Source organism: Saimiri boliviensis, chromosome X (assembly GCF_048565385.1).
Source record: "Saimiri boliviensis isolate mSaiBol1 chromosome X, mSaiBol1.pri, whole genome shotgun sequence".
NCBI classification, from domain to species: Eukaryota; Metazoa; Chordata; class Mammalia; order Primates; family Cebidae; genus Saimiri; species Saimiri boliviensis.
The window spans coordinates 106,744,027-106,762,520 of NC_133470.1; the positions used below are offsets into that span (position 1 = coordinate 106,744,027).

Genomic DNA, 18,494 nt, shown 5'->3' on the forward strand with positions numbered 1-18,494 from the left:
GTGGAACTTTTCCTAATCAGTTTCATTTTCTAAGCTCTGAGAGTTACCACTTTCTACTTCTGATGGTTCATTATTTTTATAAGCTTCTGAAAATCAAAAGCTTGCCCAGATTGAGATAAGCTTCTTCCCTGCTCACGTTTTTATTTTCATGATTTGTCATGTCCAAATCTAAAACATTTTATTTCATGTGGTGAGGAAGAGTTCTAAAACCAGGTAAGAAATAAGAACAGTAAAGAAAAATACATTTCCTCTTCTAAGAGTATAAATTTAAAGTCTCTTATCTGTAATTCAGAAATTGAAATTGAAATTTTAGAATGACCAGAATTTAAGACTATCAAGTTTTTGTAATTCATTTGCCAGTAAAACCTGACCTGAACTGGAGAGAAGCTACTTTAGGATATTTTTTAAAATCTCACTTAGCGCGATTGGTCATAGAAATATTAATATGTTTGACTATGGGTTGCTGCCCTTTACCTTGCTAGGTGTCACTATGTGGTTTGTGCCTCATATACTTAAGACCAAAGAATTTAAAGTTCCTTGTGTCCCCAGGATTTCAGATGAGAGACCACAGATCCACACTGGACTTGATTTTGCCGTCTGTGCCCTAAAGTTGTGAAAGCAAGGGGGAAAGTTCCTTCTCTAATCTCTGCAAGTCCACATGGGATGTCACTACCAGTGTCCATTCTGTTTGTCTTCTTTTTTGAGATGTATTTTCGTTCTTGTTGCCCAGGCTGGAGTGCAATGGCACGATCTCAGCTCACTACAATCTCCGCTTCCTGGGTTCAAGCAATCCTCCTGCCTCAGCCTCCCAAATAGCTGGGATTATAGGCATGCGCCACCACACCCGGCTAATTTTGTGTTTTTAGTAGAGACATGGTTTCTCCATGTTGGTCAGGCTGGTCTCGAACTCCTGACCTCAGGTGGTTCACCTGCCTCGGCTTCCCAAAGTGCTGGGATTACAGGCATGAGCTACTGTGCCCAGCCTGTTTGTCTTTTAAGGCCCAGACAGGACAGGGACATATGTAGCAGCTTCTAGACTAAGCTTGTCCAGCCTGCAGCCCAACACAAATTCATAAACTTTCTTAAAACATTATGAGATTTTTTTGGTGATTTATTTATTTATTCATTTATTTTAGCTTATCAGCTGTTGTTAGTGTATTTTATGTGTGGCCCAAGACAATTCTTCTTCCAGTGTGGCCCAGGGAAGCCAAAAGATTGGAGGCCCCTGCTCTAACAGTTGGTTCTCAACGTGTGGTCCCCACCCTAACAGCAGCAGCAACAGCATCCCCTGGGAACTTGTTAGAAATGCACATTCTTCAGCCCCATCCCAGATCTATTGAATCAGAACCTCTGTGCCTGGGGCCTGGCCAGCTTTGTTTCACAAACCCTTCAGGGCATTCTGATATACTCTGAAGTTTGAGAACCACTGCTCTAGAGCAGGGTCTGCAAACTATAGCCACAGGCCAAAGCCAGTCAGTCACCTGCTTTTGTATGTCCCAGGAGCCATGAATGGTTTTTACTTTTTTTTTTTTTTTTTTTTTTGAGATGGAGTTTCCCTCTTGTTACCCAGGCTGGAGTGCAATGGCACGATCTCGGCTCACTGCAACCTTCACTTCCTGGGTTCAGGCAATTCTCCTGCCTCAACCTCCTGAGTAGCTGGGATTACAGGCACGTGCCGCCATGTCCAGCTAATTTTTGTATTTTTAGTAGATACGGAGTTTCACCATGTTGACCAGGATGGTCTCGATCTCTTGACCTCGTGATCTACCCACCTTGGCCTCCCAAAGTGCTGGGATTACAGGCTTGAGCCACTGCACCCGGCGGTTTTTACATTTTTTTATTGGCTAAGAAAAAGAAAAAACAGACAATTTTGTGACACATGAAAATTATATAAAATTTAAACTTCAGTGTCCATAAAGTTTTATTGGAACATGGCCACGTCTACTCATTTATGTATTGTCTCTGGCTGCTTTTATGCAGCATCAGCAGAACTGAGTAGTTGCAGCAGACACCAAATGGCCCGCAAAGCTGAAAATATTTACCATCTGGTTCTTTGCAGAAAAAATTTGCTGCTGTTGGTTGATAGTTAACAAACTGGAGGAATAATCACAGAAAAGGTACACTGATACCTTCCTTTATCTGAAAATGTCAGCGTCTCCCTAGAAAAAGAAATCTACAAAACTCTTATATATTTCTATGTGTGGCTGCTGTTACGATCATCACATCATTACAGAGCTCTGCATAGTTTTACATCAAAATAACCTTTGTTTTATTTTGGAGGAGCAAGAGCCAAGGAGGTGCTGGAAACTTTAAATGTTGTTGTTCTAAAAAATATTTCATAGTCAAAAGTTTTTCAGTTCTTTGGGAGAGAAAAAGTCATTTATTATTATTTTTTTTTTCTGATTTTCTTCTGAGCTTTAACATTTCTGTATTTCAGGACACATTACCTTTCATGCAAGACTGAACTGTGTCCTGGTTAGAGTGCATTGCGTTTTATTTTATGCAAGATTTGAGCCATTTAGATTAATCCTTTTAAATGGTTGTTATAATGTCCCAGGTAGCCCATGGTTAACTTTATATATCTGCCTATTCAATCATCTCTCTGTGTTCACTTCATTTATGGCAAAGACATGAAGGGAGAGGTATTTGATGGATTGTTCGTGTTTTTCGTGATCTTTTCTGGCAGCTCAAAATTTCCTCACTGAGCAACATTAAATTTTACTCTTAAAAACTTCAGCAACTTAAGAGTGGTCATTCAGCTGTCTGTTGTATTTATGTATGCAGTTTTGATGATGTTTTTCTTGATCATTTAACAGTGAGTATCTGGGCAATAAGTCTCAAACAGTGCATTGACATTTAATCATAAATATGTATTAACTATTTTATTTTTGTATGTGTGTGTCTTAATAAATTATGTTTCTTAGGCAACTTGTTCCAGCGATGGCATGTTCCTCTAGAACTCCAGATGACAAGACAAATGGCTAGCTCTGGTGCATCAGGGGGCAAAATCGATAATTCTGTGTTAGTCCTTATTGTGGGCTTATCAACAATAGGAGCTGGTGCCTATGTAAGTAGAAAAGCAGCGTGCGTAAAGAAGCTGCCCAACAGCTCCCATTAATAGACTCAATACTACTCTGCTTTAAAACTTTTGAAGCTAATTCCCCTTTCTCCTTTTGGAAAAATTTTCAAAAAGCTCTCTCTTAAGTGCCTGCTGCCTAATATCTTATGGGAGCCAATTTGGGAATTACTGAAATTTAATCTCATGTTGATTGATTTCTTCTCTTTTCACTTGTCTTTTTCTTCTTCACTTGGAAGCCACTGTGTTTTCCTAGATTCAAGCAACCCACAAAATTGTACCTGTTTTCTTGGATGTTACACACTAACCTGTGAATAAAGTCAAAATCCATTGCAGCTCCTTAGCACAATATTTGATTTTGACCTAGTTGTCAAACATTTTATTTTTCCTCAGCTTGAGGTTCACATTTAAAAACAACAGCCTTCAATCAAAAATATTAAGTGATCCTAAAAAGAAAACTATCCCTGAATCTCACCCAAAGACTAAATTACAGAAGCAGGCCTAGTATCACTGATTTTAGAATGGAGTTTGTGTGAGGTGAGAAGTATGGTGTTTAACTGCTACGTAGTATTAGCACAAGTATATCTCCTTAAATGAACTCTGATCAGCTTAGCAGGTCACAGAGGAATTATTCTGTGGGTGTTTTTTTTTTTTTTTCCTAACTTGGCAGGGTTTACTGTGACTAAGCAGATCACTCCAAAGTTGGATCCTGTAAGGTTGACTGAACCAACTTAGATAACACCTAGTAACACCCTTGATTGAAGGAAGCTGTTTGTTTTACTTATTAAGCCATTACAAGTTTAGGGTTTTTTCCTACATTGGCAAGACAGTGAATTTATCTTTGCTCCTTGGTCGCTAGGTTAAAGAAAGGGAAAATTATTTGAAGCTACCTATATCCTCATACCTGACATGACTCCCAAATGGACAAGAAAAGTAGATCGCTCTTGCCTATTGTGTGGCAAATCAGAGTAAGAAATAGGCAAGAACTGTCTGATAATGTGCTTTGATGAAATACACATTCTGCAATCCTGGAGCAGCTTTTTTTTCTTTTTTAGCACAGGGTAACCAAAACTGCCTTTGTATTGAATGTTTCTTCATTAATACTTAGTGCTCTTTCTATTTCCTTTTGTTTCTCTCTTGGCCTTATCTTTACCTACAGTTGTGCAGTCTCATCACCTAGGATCCCCTTCTAGATCACTAGCGTCCACAGGTGCTTCTGGGAAAGATGGCAGCAGCCTAGTATACTTCTTAATTGTAGGAGCAACAGTCACTGGGGCAGGAGTTTATTATGTAAGATGCTTACACTAAAATATGTTTTGGGGTAGGGTGGGTGAGACCATGGCACTAATGAACACTTGATACATTAAAATACAATCAAATATTCACAGCACGTGCTTTTTCTAGGTGTTTATTAAAGGGACATTGTCAGTCACTAGAGAGTCCTCCAATCTTATTCTTCAAACTGTTGAAGTCCTACCAGATATAATTAAAGTCACAAATCCTCATCATCAACTCTTTCTTTGAAACTTTTGCCAATTTTATAAGGATTTTGTATTATACCAAATTATATTGTGCTTTAGTGCTGCATACCTAACAAGACAGTCTCAGAGTAAATGTTAAATAAGCAAATAAAGGTAATGTGAATACCATCCATTCTTAATCATTTTAGGTAAAATGTAATTTTCGTTTTGTGGGTAACAATCAACCAGACTTTGTGAAAAGGCATTTTATTGAATGCTTCTGAGAAGACCCAGAAAGCCATAGAAATTGCAGTATTTTCCCCATTCACCTACCCACCCACAGCCTCTATTTCAAAGTAAATTCATTTGGCAGTGTCCCTTTGTAATCTCTAATTTGGTCAAACTAGTGGCTGAAGCGGTAGAAGCTAACGCATTCATGTAGATTGCTTTCTTAAATGCCTCTCATTCATAATTCAGATGCTACCCTCTGAGCCTTACTTTTTCCATTTCATATCTCTCAACTTTTATCATCAGTTCTACCCCATTCATTCAAAAATAGATTTAAAGCCTTTGTGTTCAGTATGTTTGTAACAATTTAAACCTGATAAACTCCTGGTCTGTGTTGCTGTACCAGAGTTGGATGGCCTCCACAGAGTTGACCATGCAAATTCTCTTGATGCCAAGCTACAAGACAGGGCTGGTGACTGTTGCTTTCTTCTGCCTTAGAAATATCTAAGAAGCACTAGTTCCTCTGAAGTCATTCAGTTAAATGCCTCATTGTACTCTGTGTTTATCCAACACTGGTAATAATAAAGCTACTGTATTATAAAGTGGTTCCAGGTTAAATGATAAGCTTTTGTCTACTTACAATTGTTATTGAACTGTTATGAATAGTTTTGTTTTTTTAAAATCCTTGAAAACTTGATCTGAAATGGCTTAGTTTTTTGTCTGAAATTGATGTTAGTCTCAAGAGAACTGTGAACTTAAAATCAGTGTTCAGATTTGATGAGATATAGCTATAAGTTGTTGAGTGTGTTTGCCTTAGTTTCTTGGGCTGCCACAACAAAACACCACAGACTGAGTGCCTTAAACAACGGAAGTTTATTTTCTTATAGTTCGGAAGGCTGAAAAGGCCAAGATCAAGGTCAGACAGGGTTCAGTTTCTGGTGAGGGCTCTCTTCTTAGCTTTCAGACAGCCACCCTCTTACTGTGTCCTCACATGGTTTTGGCGGGTGTGGGGGCGGAGAGGGAGAAAGAGTGAGCAAGGGAACTCTGGTGACTTCCCCTTTATATATGAGCACCAGCCCTTTCAGATTAGGGCCCCACCCTTAAGACTTCATTCAACCTTTATCAACTCCCTAAAATACTGCCATTGCCAAATACCATCACATAGTGGGTTAAGGCTTCAATATAGGAATAGGAAGCATTTGGTCCATAACAGTGAACAGCGTTTCTTCATAACTTTTTTCTCTCATTTGAAGAAATGTTCCTAACTTAAGTATAAATATTGCTTTGGCAATTCCTGTATTGGGAGCTCTTTACCTCCCTCCAAAAAGAAGGGAGTAAACTGTTGGCTTTTAAAAAATTTTTACCATGATCTGCAGTGAGAAATACATTTCTCTTACACCCCATTTGATGACTACAAATACATAAAACTGAAACAAAGCTTCAAAAGCTACTCTTACTAGGTGTCATATATTTACTCTAGTTTCTCTTCTCTTCTATTTGTGTTTGTTTCTAATGCTTGTTGCAACCTATTAAATTGACTTCACAATCCACTAATGGGATCCAAGCACAGTTCAAAAAACACTGATTTCAACAGTGCTTCTGCTGCTTGGATTGTAAATATGGACTGCTGATTGGCATTGATGTGAGTTTTTCCTCTTTTTGCTGGTAACTTTCAGTAGGACCTGAGGCAGATCCCCAAATCTCAGTCATCTTTTTTTCTTGGTGGGCAGAGCCAAAGTGGGCTTTAGAATATTTGAATGAGATTTAGGCTGGGTGCAGTGGCTCACGCCTGTAATTCCAGCACTTTGGGAGGCCAAGGCAGGTGAATCACTAGGGTAGGAGATCAAGACCATCCTGGCTAACATGGTGAAACCCCATCTCTACAGAATACAAAATTAGCCGGGCATGGTGGCACACGCCTGTAGTCTCAGCTACTCGGCAGGCTGAGGCAGGAGAATCTCTTGAACCCAGGAGGGAGAGGTTGCGGTGAGCCGGAATCATGCCATTGCACTCCAGCCTGGTGACAAAGCGAGACTCAGTCTCAAAAGAAAAATAATAATATTTACTAAGATTTTGTATTTGGGCCCTTTGCCATTGTTAACCCATAGGACTGCGTTGCCTCACTCAGAAAATGACATGTTTCCTTTCAAATCCCATTAAGTTGAATAAATACCACCATATTCATCTGTTTAGAAAAATTGTCTTCACTAATATTTTTCATAAATGTGTTTTTCTTAACCTGACATGTATTTATGTCATTAATTGGAAATCCGTGCAAACTAGGAATACAGAAACCCTTGGGGGAAAGGTAAAGAAATCAATACATTTACATATATATCGGACAGACTGACCTCATTCCGCCCTTTCTCCACTAAACCTGTAGGTATTTCTTGGTCTGCTCTTCCCTTCATGTGTGAGCCATTAGCAAATGTGAGCTGGGCTCAGGCTATTTTGGGATATTCCTGTCAATGAACATGGCCCCTGTTTATTTCTCTCTTCATTCATGTTGACCAGATTAAGCCATCTTTTTAGGTAAAAGTCCCTTTTTTTTTTAAAAAAAAAAAAAAAAAAGGAGAAGTTTTTCCCTCTAGATTTTTTTGCTGTGTTTTTGTTTTTGAGACGGAATCTCTCTCTGTTGCCCAGGTTGGAGTACAGTGGTGCAATCTTGGCTCACTGCAGCCTCCACCTACCAGGTTCAGGTGACTCTCATGTCTCAGCCTCCCTAGTAGCTTGGATTACAAGCACACCCCACCACACCCAGCTAATTTTTGTATTTTTAGTAGAGACAGGGATTCACCGTGGTGGCCAGGCTGGTCTTGAACTCTTGGCCTCAAGTGATCCAGTCAGCTTGGCCTCCCAAAGTGCTGGGATTATAGTTGTGAACCACCAGCATCTGGCCAAAGTCCCATTCTTAAAAGAAATGTGTTTAAGGTATGAGTAAATACTGGACTTCTGTATTGTATCTGATGCCAAGATAACTCTTCTTGAAATTCGTGTTAATTAAATTCGTTTATTTGATAAAGTTAGTAGTAAATTCAAGGAGTACCTATTGTCTTTTCACATACAGTACTTAACTTTCTACTTCATTTGTCACAATGTTAAATGCTTCCAGGATAAACCCAGCTCTCAGGGCCCAGGTTTCTCAATTGCAGCACATTGCCTGATGGGCTGCTCTGGAAGGAAGTCATAGAAGTATTCTTAGAATATGTTTTATTGTTCCTCTGATTATCTTTACTTTTTCCTACAATTAATTAATAATCTGAGATTTCATTTGAAGTATGTTCACTTAAATTCCTGTGTCGCCCAGGCTGGAGTGCAGTCCCGTGATCTCGGCTCACTGCAACCTCCACCTCCTGGTTCAAGCGATTCTCCTGTCCCAGCTTCTCGAGTAGTTGGGATTACAGGTGCGTGCCACCGTGCTCAGCTAATTTTTGTATTTTTAGTAGAGACAGGGTTTCACCATGTTGGTCAGGCTGGTCTCGAACCCCTGACCTCATGCTCTGCCCACCTCAGCTTCCCAAAGTGCTGAGATTACATGTGTGAATCACTGCGCCCAGCCGGGTTTTTTTGTTTTTTTTTTTTGAGACAGAGTCACTGTATCACCCAGGCTGGAGTGCAGTGACATGATCTCGGCTCACTGCAACCTCCACCTCCCAGGTTCAAGCAATTCACATGCCTCAGCCTCCCAAGTAGCTGGGACTACAGGCATGCACCACCTCGCCCAGCTAATTTTTGTATTTTTAGTAGAGACGGTTTTACCATGTTGGCCAGGCTGGTCTCAAACTCCTTACCTCAGGTGATCTGCCCACCTCAGCCTCCCAAAGTGCTTGGATTACAGGCGTGAGCCACTGTGCCTGGCCAAAAGTATTGTAATGTAAAGTCATACTTGCCTGCCTTTTCTTTAAAAAATCTCCAAAAACTCTGGTGCTGTGTGTTAAAAAAGAACAACACAAAACTAGTCATGATGCTAAAATTACCCTTCTCCGATTTGAAAGGATAGAGAAGATAGACTGTTTGAAATATAACAGGTGTTTAAACAAGGTGTTTAACCCCCTAGTAAATATCTGTGTGTAGTTTTTCTGAATGAGATTTTTTCTACCTCATAAGTTTAGGAAAAGGATAGACCATTGAGGGAACCATGGGTAACTCTCTAAAAGTGGAATATAGGTGGCCATGTTTCTGACCACTGTGTAAATACTCAGCAAAAGCCAGAATGTTGATCAGGAAAACTTAGAATCCCAGCTTCCTACCTGGGACCCTATAGGTTGATTTCACAGCTAGCATCCAGCATAGTCCAAACCCCCTTTCTGTGCTTCATATAAAGATTAGCCCTTTCTAGCACTTTATTCTTCTAGTATAAAATGTTTTTTTTTTTTTCTTAAAACTGTACATTCAGAATTAAATAGGAGGAGAATTCCTTACAGAGAGCCTGAAAATCTGAAACTGGAACATTTTCGTCTGCTTATGCATATTTTTTCCACACCAAGCATGTGCACGCCCAGTATTTTTTATTTCTTAAGAAAACAACTTTGTCTTAGCGGTTTTGACATAGAGGAACTAACATCAGATAGACAAAAGCTTCTCATTTAATTGAAAGATATTATTACTTCAGTATGAGCTAGTTGCATGGTGAAATAAATGTTCTCCGTGTTTGGATCTCCAGGCCTATAAGACTGTAAAAGAGGACCAAAAAAGATACGAAGAAAGAATTTCAGGGATGGGGCTGACACCAGAAGAGAAACAGAAAAGGGCTGAATTATCTGGTGAGTATTCCCTTAGATCTTGCTATGATTTGAGACTCATAAAGGAAAAGTTATGAACAGTTTGGGTGATGTGATTTATGGATGTCTTGTAGAAGCAATTATGGCATGAGACTGCAAGCATCTAGAAAGTATAGTATTACTCTAGAACTGGGAGTGATTTAAAGAATTTGGCTGAAATTTGGGTTTGAGAATAAAACAAGTGAAGATTATGACTGGTTGATTTTCTGTATATTAATATTAGTCTCTTGGGCAGGCATAGTGGCTCACACCTGTTATCCCAGCACTTTGGGAGGCCGAGATGTGCGGGTCACCTGAGGCTGGGAGTTCAAGACCAGCCTGCCCAACATGGTGAAACCCCATCTCTACTAAAAATATAAAAATTAGCTGGGTGTGGTGGCACATGCCTGTAATCCCAGCTACTCTGGAGGCTGAGGCATTAGAATCACTTGAACAGAGATGGAGGTTGCAGTGAGCCAAGATTGCACTGCTCCACACCAGCTTAGATGACAGAGCAAGTCTCTGTCTCAAAAAATTAAAAAATAAAATAAAATAAAATTAGTCTCTTAAAAGGCAAGCTTAGCAAGGAAAACTAATGGAAAAGAGATGAAAGCCTTTTTTTTTTTTTTTTTTTTTTTTTTTTTTTTTTTTTTTTTGGCGACGGAGTTTCGCTCTTTTTGCCCAGGCTGGAGCACAATGGCTCAATCTAGTCTCACTACAACCTCTGCCTCCTGGGTTCAAGCGATTCTCTTGCCTCAGCCTCTAGAGTAGCTAGGATTACAGGCATGTGCTGTCATGCCCAGCTAATTTTGTATGGTTGGTAGAGATGGGGTTTCACCATGTTGGCCAGTCTGATCTCAAACTCCTGACCTCAGGTGATCCATCAGCCCATCTCAGCCTCCCAAAGTGCTGGGATTACAGGTGTGAGCCACCACGCCCAGCCAAAAGCCACTTTTTAAATGAGGAAATTCTGGTCTGTTTAGTTCCCCTTTTGAATCTTTAGAGTTTCGAGTTGCTAAAGGTATATTTACTTTCCTAAAGTACATATCCTCGCCATCACTTCCATTTCACATGATACACTTCAATTTTCAGAGAGGAACATTTTCATCCTTTCATAAGCCCCACAACTCTGGGTGGGCAGTTTGTTCTGCTTTCTTCAGCAGCACCTCCTTTGAGCATTGTATAATAATCCCCAGTTGACCTCCTGGATTTTCTCCCTTTGTTGCTAACAAAAGGTGAAACTGAGCTTGATATTTTCCTGGTAGTCACTAGGAAATTGATGGGAAGGGAAGAAGCCTACTGATAGATACTTTCTAAATATTTTAGAAATAACTAAATATTTAAGCTATGTCCTAGTACCAGTTCAGACCTAATGAATGAATGACATTGGTGAAATCATTCTCCTCTCTATTTTTCACTTATGAAATGAAAGGGATACTTGCTTTTCCTCTCCCATCAGGATGCTGTGAAGATTGTTAAGATTAGTGTAGGTCCTATGTTCTGCTAGCTTTATGTGAAGGATTGAGACAAGTGCAAGGTGATTTTTTTTGAATAGTGGCAGAGCATCATCTGAAACTTCAAGAAGATTCATCCTGTCTGGTCTGTTGCTTACAGCTGCAGGAGAGCCGGTTTCTCAAGTCAGGGCACCAAATCATGTTCCTTTCCTGCTAATTGGTGGAGGCACTGCTGCTTTTGCTGCAGCCAGATCCATCCGGGCTCGGGATCCTGGGGCCAGGGTAAGGTGCATGTTTTTTTGCTTGGCACTGAGAGTATAGTCTGCAAGCATTTAGCTAATGTGAACGCTTTGACATTAGCCCCTTAAATGACTTGGCTGTGATAAGTATCATGATTTTTATGTCTGAAGGTGCTGATTGTATCTGAAGATCCTGAGCTGCCATACATGCGACCTCCTCTTTCGAAAGAACTGTGGTTTTCAGATGACCCAAATGTCACAAAGACACTGCGATTCAAACAGTGGAATGGAAAAGAGAGAAGGTGTGTTTGCTTATGTAAATGAGCCTGACTAACAACTTCAGCTAAGCACAGAGTAGGTTATGATTTTGCTGCTGACTGTGTACAGTCAGTAGGAGGGATGGCTTGGCTGTCTGCTAGAGTCTTCTATGTTCCACACTTAGTACAGCTTAGAGGTACCAGGCTACAAAGGGCAAGAGTCCTGGATACTGTTACCAGATCTACCAACTGTTGATGGTGTCATGTTGGCTTCTGAAATACTAATGCTCCTATTTCTGGATCCTTTATGTTAAACTTTTGGTGAAGATCAACTTGGCCTGTATTGTCACTTCTTTATACTTGCCTAGACATGTCCTACAAGAGCAAAAGAGAAACTGTTCAATGGCACTGTTTGACAGCCTAGCCAGCATTCAGAATTTCAGGAGTATAGTGGGAAGACTGAAAGGAAGAGCTTCTGTTAGAATGTTTGCATGACAGACTTGGAGATACAGGTCCAAAAACTTTTTCCTTTTAAAGGACAACTTAGATCTCTTAATTCTAGTACCATGTTCTTTGGATTCCAATTTTTTTCTCACTAGTGGCCTTTTTGATACTGGACCAAATTTTATAAACTTTCTCCTCTCCCTCACCCCCACTGTCATGTATCATGCTCCATTTTCAAACAGGATGTATACTTTACTTTCAATTAAGTTAGTGGCTAACTATATATATATATATATATATATATATATATATATTTTTTTTTTTTTTTTTTTTTTTGAGATGGAGTCTTGCTCTGTCACCCAGGCTGGAGTGCAATGCAGTGGTGTGATCTTGGCTCACTGCAACCTTTGCCTCCCAGGTTCAAGTGATTCTCCTTCCTCAGCCTCCTGAGTAGCTGGGATTACAAGCGTGCACTGCCACACCCGGCTAATTTTTGTATTTTTAGCACAGACGGGGTTTCACCATGTTGGTCAGGTTAGTCTTGAACTCCTGACCTCGTGACCCACCCGCCCTGGCCTCCCAAAGTGTTGGGAGTATAGACATGGGCCACTGTGCCCGGCCGTTATATGTGTATATATGCATACACACACACATACATACATACATACATACATACATATTTTTAGAGACAGGGTCTGGCTGTGTCACCCAGGCTGGAGTGCAGTGGCCAAATCATAGCTCACTGCAGCCTCAAACTCCTGGACTCAAGTGATCCTTCCACCTGAGCCTCCGGAGTAGCTAGGACTATAGGTGTGAACTACCACGTGCCTTTCATTAATTAAAAATTTTTTTTTTCTAAAGACGAGATCTTGCTATATTGCCCAATCTGGTCTCAAACTCCTGGCCTCAAGGGATCCTCCTGCCTTGGGCTCCCAAAGCACTGGGGTTTACAGACCTGAGCCACTATACCCAGCCAATATTAATATATTAATATTAATATATCATATTTGAGGCAGAGTCATCTCAGGAGCTAGAACTAGTTGTTCCATTGACGAGCACTATTCTGGACAGCCCATTTGGGGGGATGTGTGAATACCAGCTCCTTAGGTGCTCCACTTGCTCTTACTTTGAAATGATCTTAAATCTAGAGCAGGATTCTCACCCTAAGCATCACTGACATTTGGAACAGGGTAACACTTTACTAGTAGTGGTAGGGTTGTCCAGTGCATCATAGGATGTTTAGCAGCATCCCTGGCCATTACCCACTGGATATGAGTACCATCCCTACCCAAGTTGTTACGACCCAAATTGTCTCTGGATACTGGCAAACATCCCCTGGGGGCAAAATTGCCCTGACCTGAGAACCACTGATCTGGATACCAAAAATTTTATTAAAGCTATGGGAGAAGCTGATAACAGTTCCACATGTTTATAATATTCTCCCTCTCTTCTCCATACAGCATATATTTCCAGCCACCTTCTTTCTATGTCTCTGCTCAGGACCTGCCTCACATTGAAAATGGTGGTGTGGCCGTCCTCACTGGGAAGAAGGTGAGCTAGTAGATTGCTTCCTTTGTTAGGCTCTACGCACGTGCCCACCAGCCAGTATCGTGATATGTGTTTCCATTACCATTTATGTCTGTCCTGCCATTGTAGTTCATCAAAGAAGGATCAGGCTGCTTTAGGTTGAATAATGCTGAGTGTGTCTTTCTGGGGAAAGCGCTAGTATCAAAGCGTAGTGTAGCATGCCAACTCAACTTGACCCTAAAAGCTGTTACCTCTCCTATTTGCTTTTCTACTTTTCCTCATTCTTCCTGTTTTCCCACACTAACTTCTCTCTGGGATTATCGATGAGAAAAGATTGACAAATGTGTATTATTCATGATAGTAGAATAATTTCGGAATAACTCAGCATGGAATATATTGTTAGACTTTGAAAGGTGAGTGTCTGAGTAATAAGGTCAGTTATTGGAGGGTATTTGTGGAATCCCGGGATGGTTTGTTATATTTTATGGTTGTTAATGGGAGGTACTAGAATGTGTGTGTAAACCAGGCGTCCCCAAACTTTTTACACAGAGGGCCAGTTCACTGTCCCTCAGACCGTTGGAGGGCTGCCACATACTGTGCTCCTCTCACTGACTACCAGTGAAAGAGGTGCCCCTTCCTGAAGTGCGGCAGGGGGCCGGATAAATGGCCTCAGGGGGCCGCATGCGGCCCACGGGCTGTAGTTTGGGGATGCTTGGTGTAAACTAATGGCAGTGTTCCAGTAGAGAGGTGTTCTCTGAAGGAGCAAAGCCCAGAGTAGATGAGATACACAGCACAAGGGGAAGGATTGTCCTTTGTTAGGAACATACCCACTCTTCTCCTGTAAAGGGGACATTAGAGAAGATGGATATAGGTTTGTTGATAAGCTGGTACTGAGACATTAAGCATCCCCTATGTGTAAATAACCCTCAGGCCCTACCCTCTAGGGGCTAGCTGTATTAGGCAGAAACATAAATAGGTAATCATAACACATATGCGTGTAGCAAGAGAGATCTGTGCAGTGTGTTGTGGGAAACACTGGGAAGCGTGCCCAGTGGAGTGATGATTTTAGGAAAGGCTTTCTGGAGGAGAAGGTCTTACAAAATGGGCAGTCTTATGGAATGAAGAGACATTCACCAGACTGGAGAAGAGTGAAGAGCATTCAAGTAAAAAAGAACAGCATAAGCAAAAGCACAAGGGTACAAAAAGCATGTTTGGTGCCAGGAAATAGAAGCAGCTTGGTACTGATAGAGCAGTTAGGTACAAGTTAGGAAGTGGCAAGAGATGAACCTGACCAGCATGCAGAAACCCCGTCTCTACTAAAAATACAAAAGTTAACTGGGCATGGTGGCACATGCATGTAACCTAGTTACGAGGGAGGCTGAGGCAGGAGGATAGCTTGAACCCGGGAGGCAGAGGTTGCAGTGAGCTGAGGTCATGCCCATTGCACTCCAGTCTGGGCAATAAGAGTGAAACTTCATCTCAAAAACAAAAAAAGCATGAGCTTTTTCTGCACTGGGGAGCTGTTGCATTTTAGGCAATTGAATTTTAAATAATTGGTATTGGCGTGAGGAGGATGGATTTCAGGGAGAAAAGACTAGAGAGAGAGAATTTCAGAGATTATTGCAATAATATAGGCAAGAGGTGGTGAGAGTCCAAATTAGAATAGTAGTAGTGTGATGATGATGATGATGAAAAAAGTAAGAGCTAAACTTTGTATAGTACCTATTCTAATCTTTTAAGGCCAGTTCTTAAATGCTTTATGTGCAGCATTTCATTTTATCCTCCCTATGAGGTGGATATTATTTCTCTCTTATAGAGAAATAAGTTGAACTTTAAAAAAAATAAGTACACTTTAAATAATTTACAGTGTATTCTTTTTTTTTTTTTTTTTTTTTGAGATGGAGTCTTGCTCTGTCACTCAGGCTGGAGTGCAGTGGCGTGATCTCGGCTCACTGCAACCTCTGCCTCCTGGGTTCAAGCAATTCTCCTGCCTCAGCGTCTTGAGTAGCTGGGATTACTGATGTGCACCACCACGCCCAGCTAACTTTTGTATATGTAGTAGAGATGAGGTTTCACCATGTTGGCCAGGCTAGTCTTGAACTTCTGACCTTGAGATCCGCCTGCCTTGGCCTCCTAAAGTACTGGGATTACAGGTGTGAGCCATCGCACCTGGCCTTTTTTCTTTTCTTTCTTTTTTTCTTTTTTGAGACAGATTCTCACTTTGTTGCCCAGGCTGCAGTAAAGTGGTGTGATCTCAGCTCACTGCAACCTCCACCTCCTGGGTTCAAGCGATTCTCCTGCCTCAGCCTCCCAAGTAGCTGGGATTATAGGCATGCACTACCATGCTAATTTTTTTTTTTTTTTTTTTTTTTTTTTTGTCTTTTTAGTAGAGATGGAGTTTCATCAGGTTGGTCTCAAACTCCTGATCTCAGATAATCCACCTGCCTCGGCCTCCCAAAGTGCTGAGATTACAGTTGTGAAGCCATTGTGTCTGGGCAGTATTACTTCTTGATAGAAAGGTGATGAGGAGTAGGGAACACACTTGAGGCATGCTTAGGAGGCATGCTTAATGAGGCTCAGTGATTGGTTAAAGGTAGAAGATGAAGGAGATGGAGGAGGCAAAGATGACTTTCTAATTTCTAGCCTGCATGGCTGAGTGGATGGCAGTGTATCCCCAGCTGAGAAAAACATTACGAGAGGAAGAGCTAGTGAGAAGAGGAGTAAGGCAAGGATAGCACCCCAGGGAACCTTATTTTTTAGGAGGCAGGCTTAAGAAGAACCCACAAAGGAGACTAGAAAAGAACTTAAAGAGCAGCATGAGGAAACCTGAGAACAGGAGCCAAGGTTGTAGGGAGTTTCAAGAAGAAGGATGTGATCCATAGTGTTACTGTGGCAGAGGAATCTGGGAAGAAAAGAACTGTAAATGCACTATGAGATTTGGTGGTTCAGATACCATTAGGGGGCAGGTGCAGTGGCTCACGCCTATAATCCCAGCACTTTTGGAGGCTGAGGCAGGTAGCTTGCTTGAAGTCAGGAGTTTGAGACCAGCCTGGCCAACATGGTGAAACCCCATCTCTACTAAAAATATAAAAAATCAGCCAGGCGTAGTGGTGCACCCCTGTAATTCCAGCTACTCAGGAAGCTGAAGCAGGAGAATCATTGAACCCAGGAGGTGGAAGTTGCAATGAGCCAGGATCACATCACTGCACTCCAGCCTGGGTGACAGAGCAAGACTCCCATCTCAAAAAAAATAATAAAATAAAACAGATACCACTGGGAAGTTAGAAAAGAGGGTAAAGTACTCTTTCAAAAGATTTAAATGAGAAAAAAGAGATGGCAATGGGACAAAAGCTTGAAGGGGACATAGCATCAAAGGTGGGACTCATGGGATGGGACAAACCTGTTAATAGGCTGGGTGGGGGGTGGTTGGGAACCCTCGTGCCCTATAGGAAGCTGTGGAAGATCGTGTCTAATGGCTTCACTTATTTTTGCAATAGAATAGAACATAAGGTGGCTATTTGAGGGCCAATGGTGTGGGGGTTGAGTAGCGGGATTGAATTGAAGAGGGACCTTACTAAGGACAAATCAAAGGAGGCTAAAGAAGCTGCTTATCCATCAGATCCCAGTTTATCTCTCATTGCCTCTAGAAAGCTTTACCCAACCCAACCTGACTAGATTGCACATGTCATATGTTCCCAGCACTGCCTGCAGTGTTCTTACCATTCATATCACATTTATGACTTGTGATTATTGTTAGTGCTTGTTAAGTTGTCTTGGCCACTGAACTCTGAAAGCAGCAAGGATCATTGTCTCACCGTCATGTCCCCAGCACTTAGCACCGCACTTGATACATAGTAGATGCTTGATTGAATGGTTTCATAGCTCATAAGGAGTGGAACAAAGACTGGAATGCTATTCTCTCTGACTCCAAAGCTCAAGCTCTTAACCATAAGAAATAATTAAAGGTGCTGGCAAAAGAACAGTTTGAATATTCTGCCATCCACTCAAATTAGTTAGAATGGAGCAGCCAGTCAAATAAACAGAAAATTGAAAGCAAGTATAGGAGACAGATGGAACAAAAGCTGAAAGGATGGAAAATTGTGACTGAGTAGGATAATTGAGGTAGAAGTAGAGGTTTAGGAGACAAGATGAGGAAAAGTATGAGCCAGGTTTCAAGGTCTTCAGTCAGTCAGGAGGAGTAGCCAGGAGGTGGCTCAAAACAGTGATTCGCAGGAATATAGGACTCCTCTGATATCCCTCAGAGGAGTATGCAAGTACAAGGATCTGGAAGCAGCAGACCAGTAACCTCAGGAAGCTTGCAGAATGACAGTACCTCCTCCTGGCCTTGTGATGTGGAGTGTGGGGGAACGAACAGTCTCTACGTGTTAGCTCTCCTTGAGAGAGAGCCAAGTTTCAGTGAGGGCTGCAAGTTGGAGAACACATTCTGTAAAAATATTGTAGACATAGGAGATTTATTAACAAAGTAATAATAAGTAATTCTGAACAGCCAAATAAGAAAGGCTGTCCCAATTATCCTTTTCCACACATGGGGCAGGGACTTTGGGACTGTCATGACTTGCTCTAATGTTGCCTGCTTTCTAATTGCCTGTTTCCAACATACGACTGCTTGAAGAAACTGGGTACCAGAAACTGTGATTCTCATGATTACTTGGAAATGGTTTCTCAAGGATCACTTTAGATCAATAACTAATTCTTATTAGGCTGGCAACTTCTTTTTTTTTTTTTTTTTTTTTTTGAGATGGAATCTTGGTCTGTTGCCCAGGCTGGAGTGTAGTGGTGTGATCTTGGCTCACTGCAACCTCCACCTCCCGGGTTCAAGCGATTCTCCTGCCTCAGCCTCCCTAGTAGCTGGGACCACAGGCATGCACCACGATGCCTGGCTAATTTTTGTGTTTTTAGTAGAGACGGGGTTTTGCCATGTTGGCCAGGTTTGTCTTGAACTCATGGCCTCAAGCGATCCGCCCGCCTCAGCCTCCCAAAATGCTGGGATTACAAGCATGAGCCACCATGCCTGGCCTGAGCTGGCAA

The 18,494-nt window shown here is 41.4% G+C and overlaps 1 protein-coding gene across 3 annotated transcripts in view; it reads left to right on the forward strand.

Moving 5' to 3' along the window:
- AIFM1 (apoptosis inducing factor mitochondria associated 1) overlaps positions 1-18,494 on the forward strand; it is a 37,936-nt gene that overhangs the window by 6,022 nt on the left and 13,420 nt on the right. Inside the window, exons 2-6 of one of the 3 annotated variants that reach the window (XM_039464037.2) lie at positions 4,236-4,366; positions 9,428-9,527; positions 11,139-11,260; positions 11,389-11,519; positions 13,379-13,469. In XM_039464037.2, coding sequence (XP_039319971.1) covers positions 4,236-4,366; positions 9,428-9,527; positions 11,139-11,260; positions 11,389-11,519; positions 13,379-13,469 — 575 coding nt within the window. Of the gene's footprint in view, positions 1-2,924; positions 3,068-4,235; positions 4,367-9,427; positions 9,528-11,138; positions 11,261-11,388; positions 11,520-13,378; positions 13,470-18,494 lie in introns of all 3 variants that reach the window. The other 2 variants (XM_039464036.2, XM_074392140.1) reach the window with 2 other exon arrangements.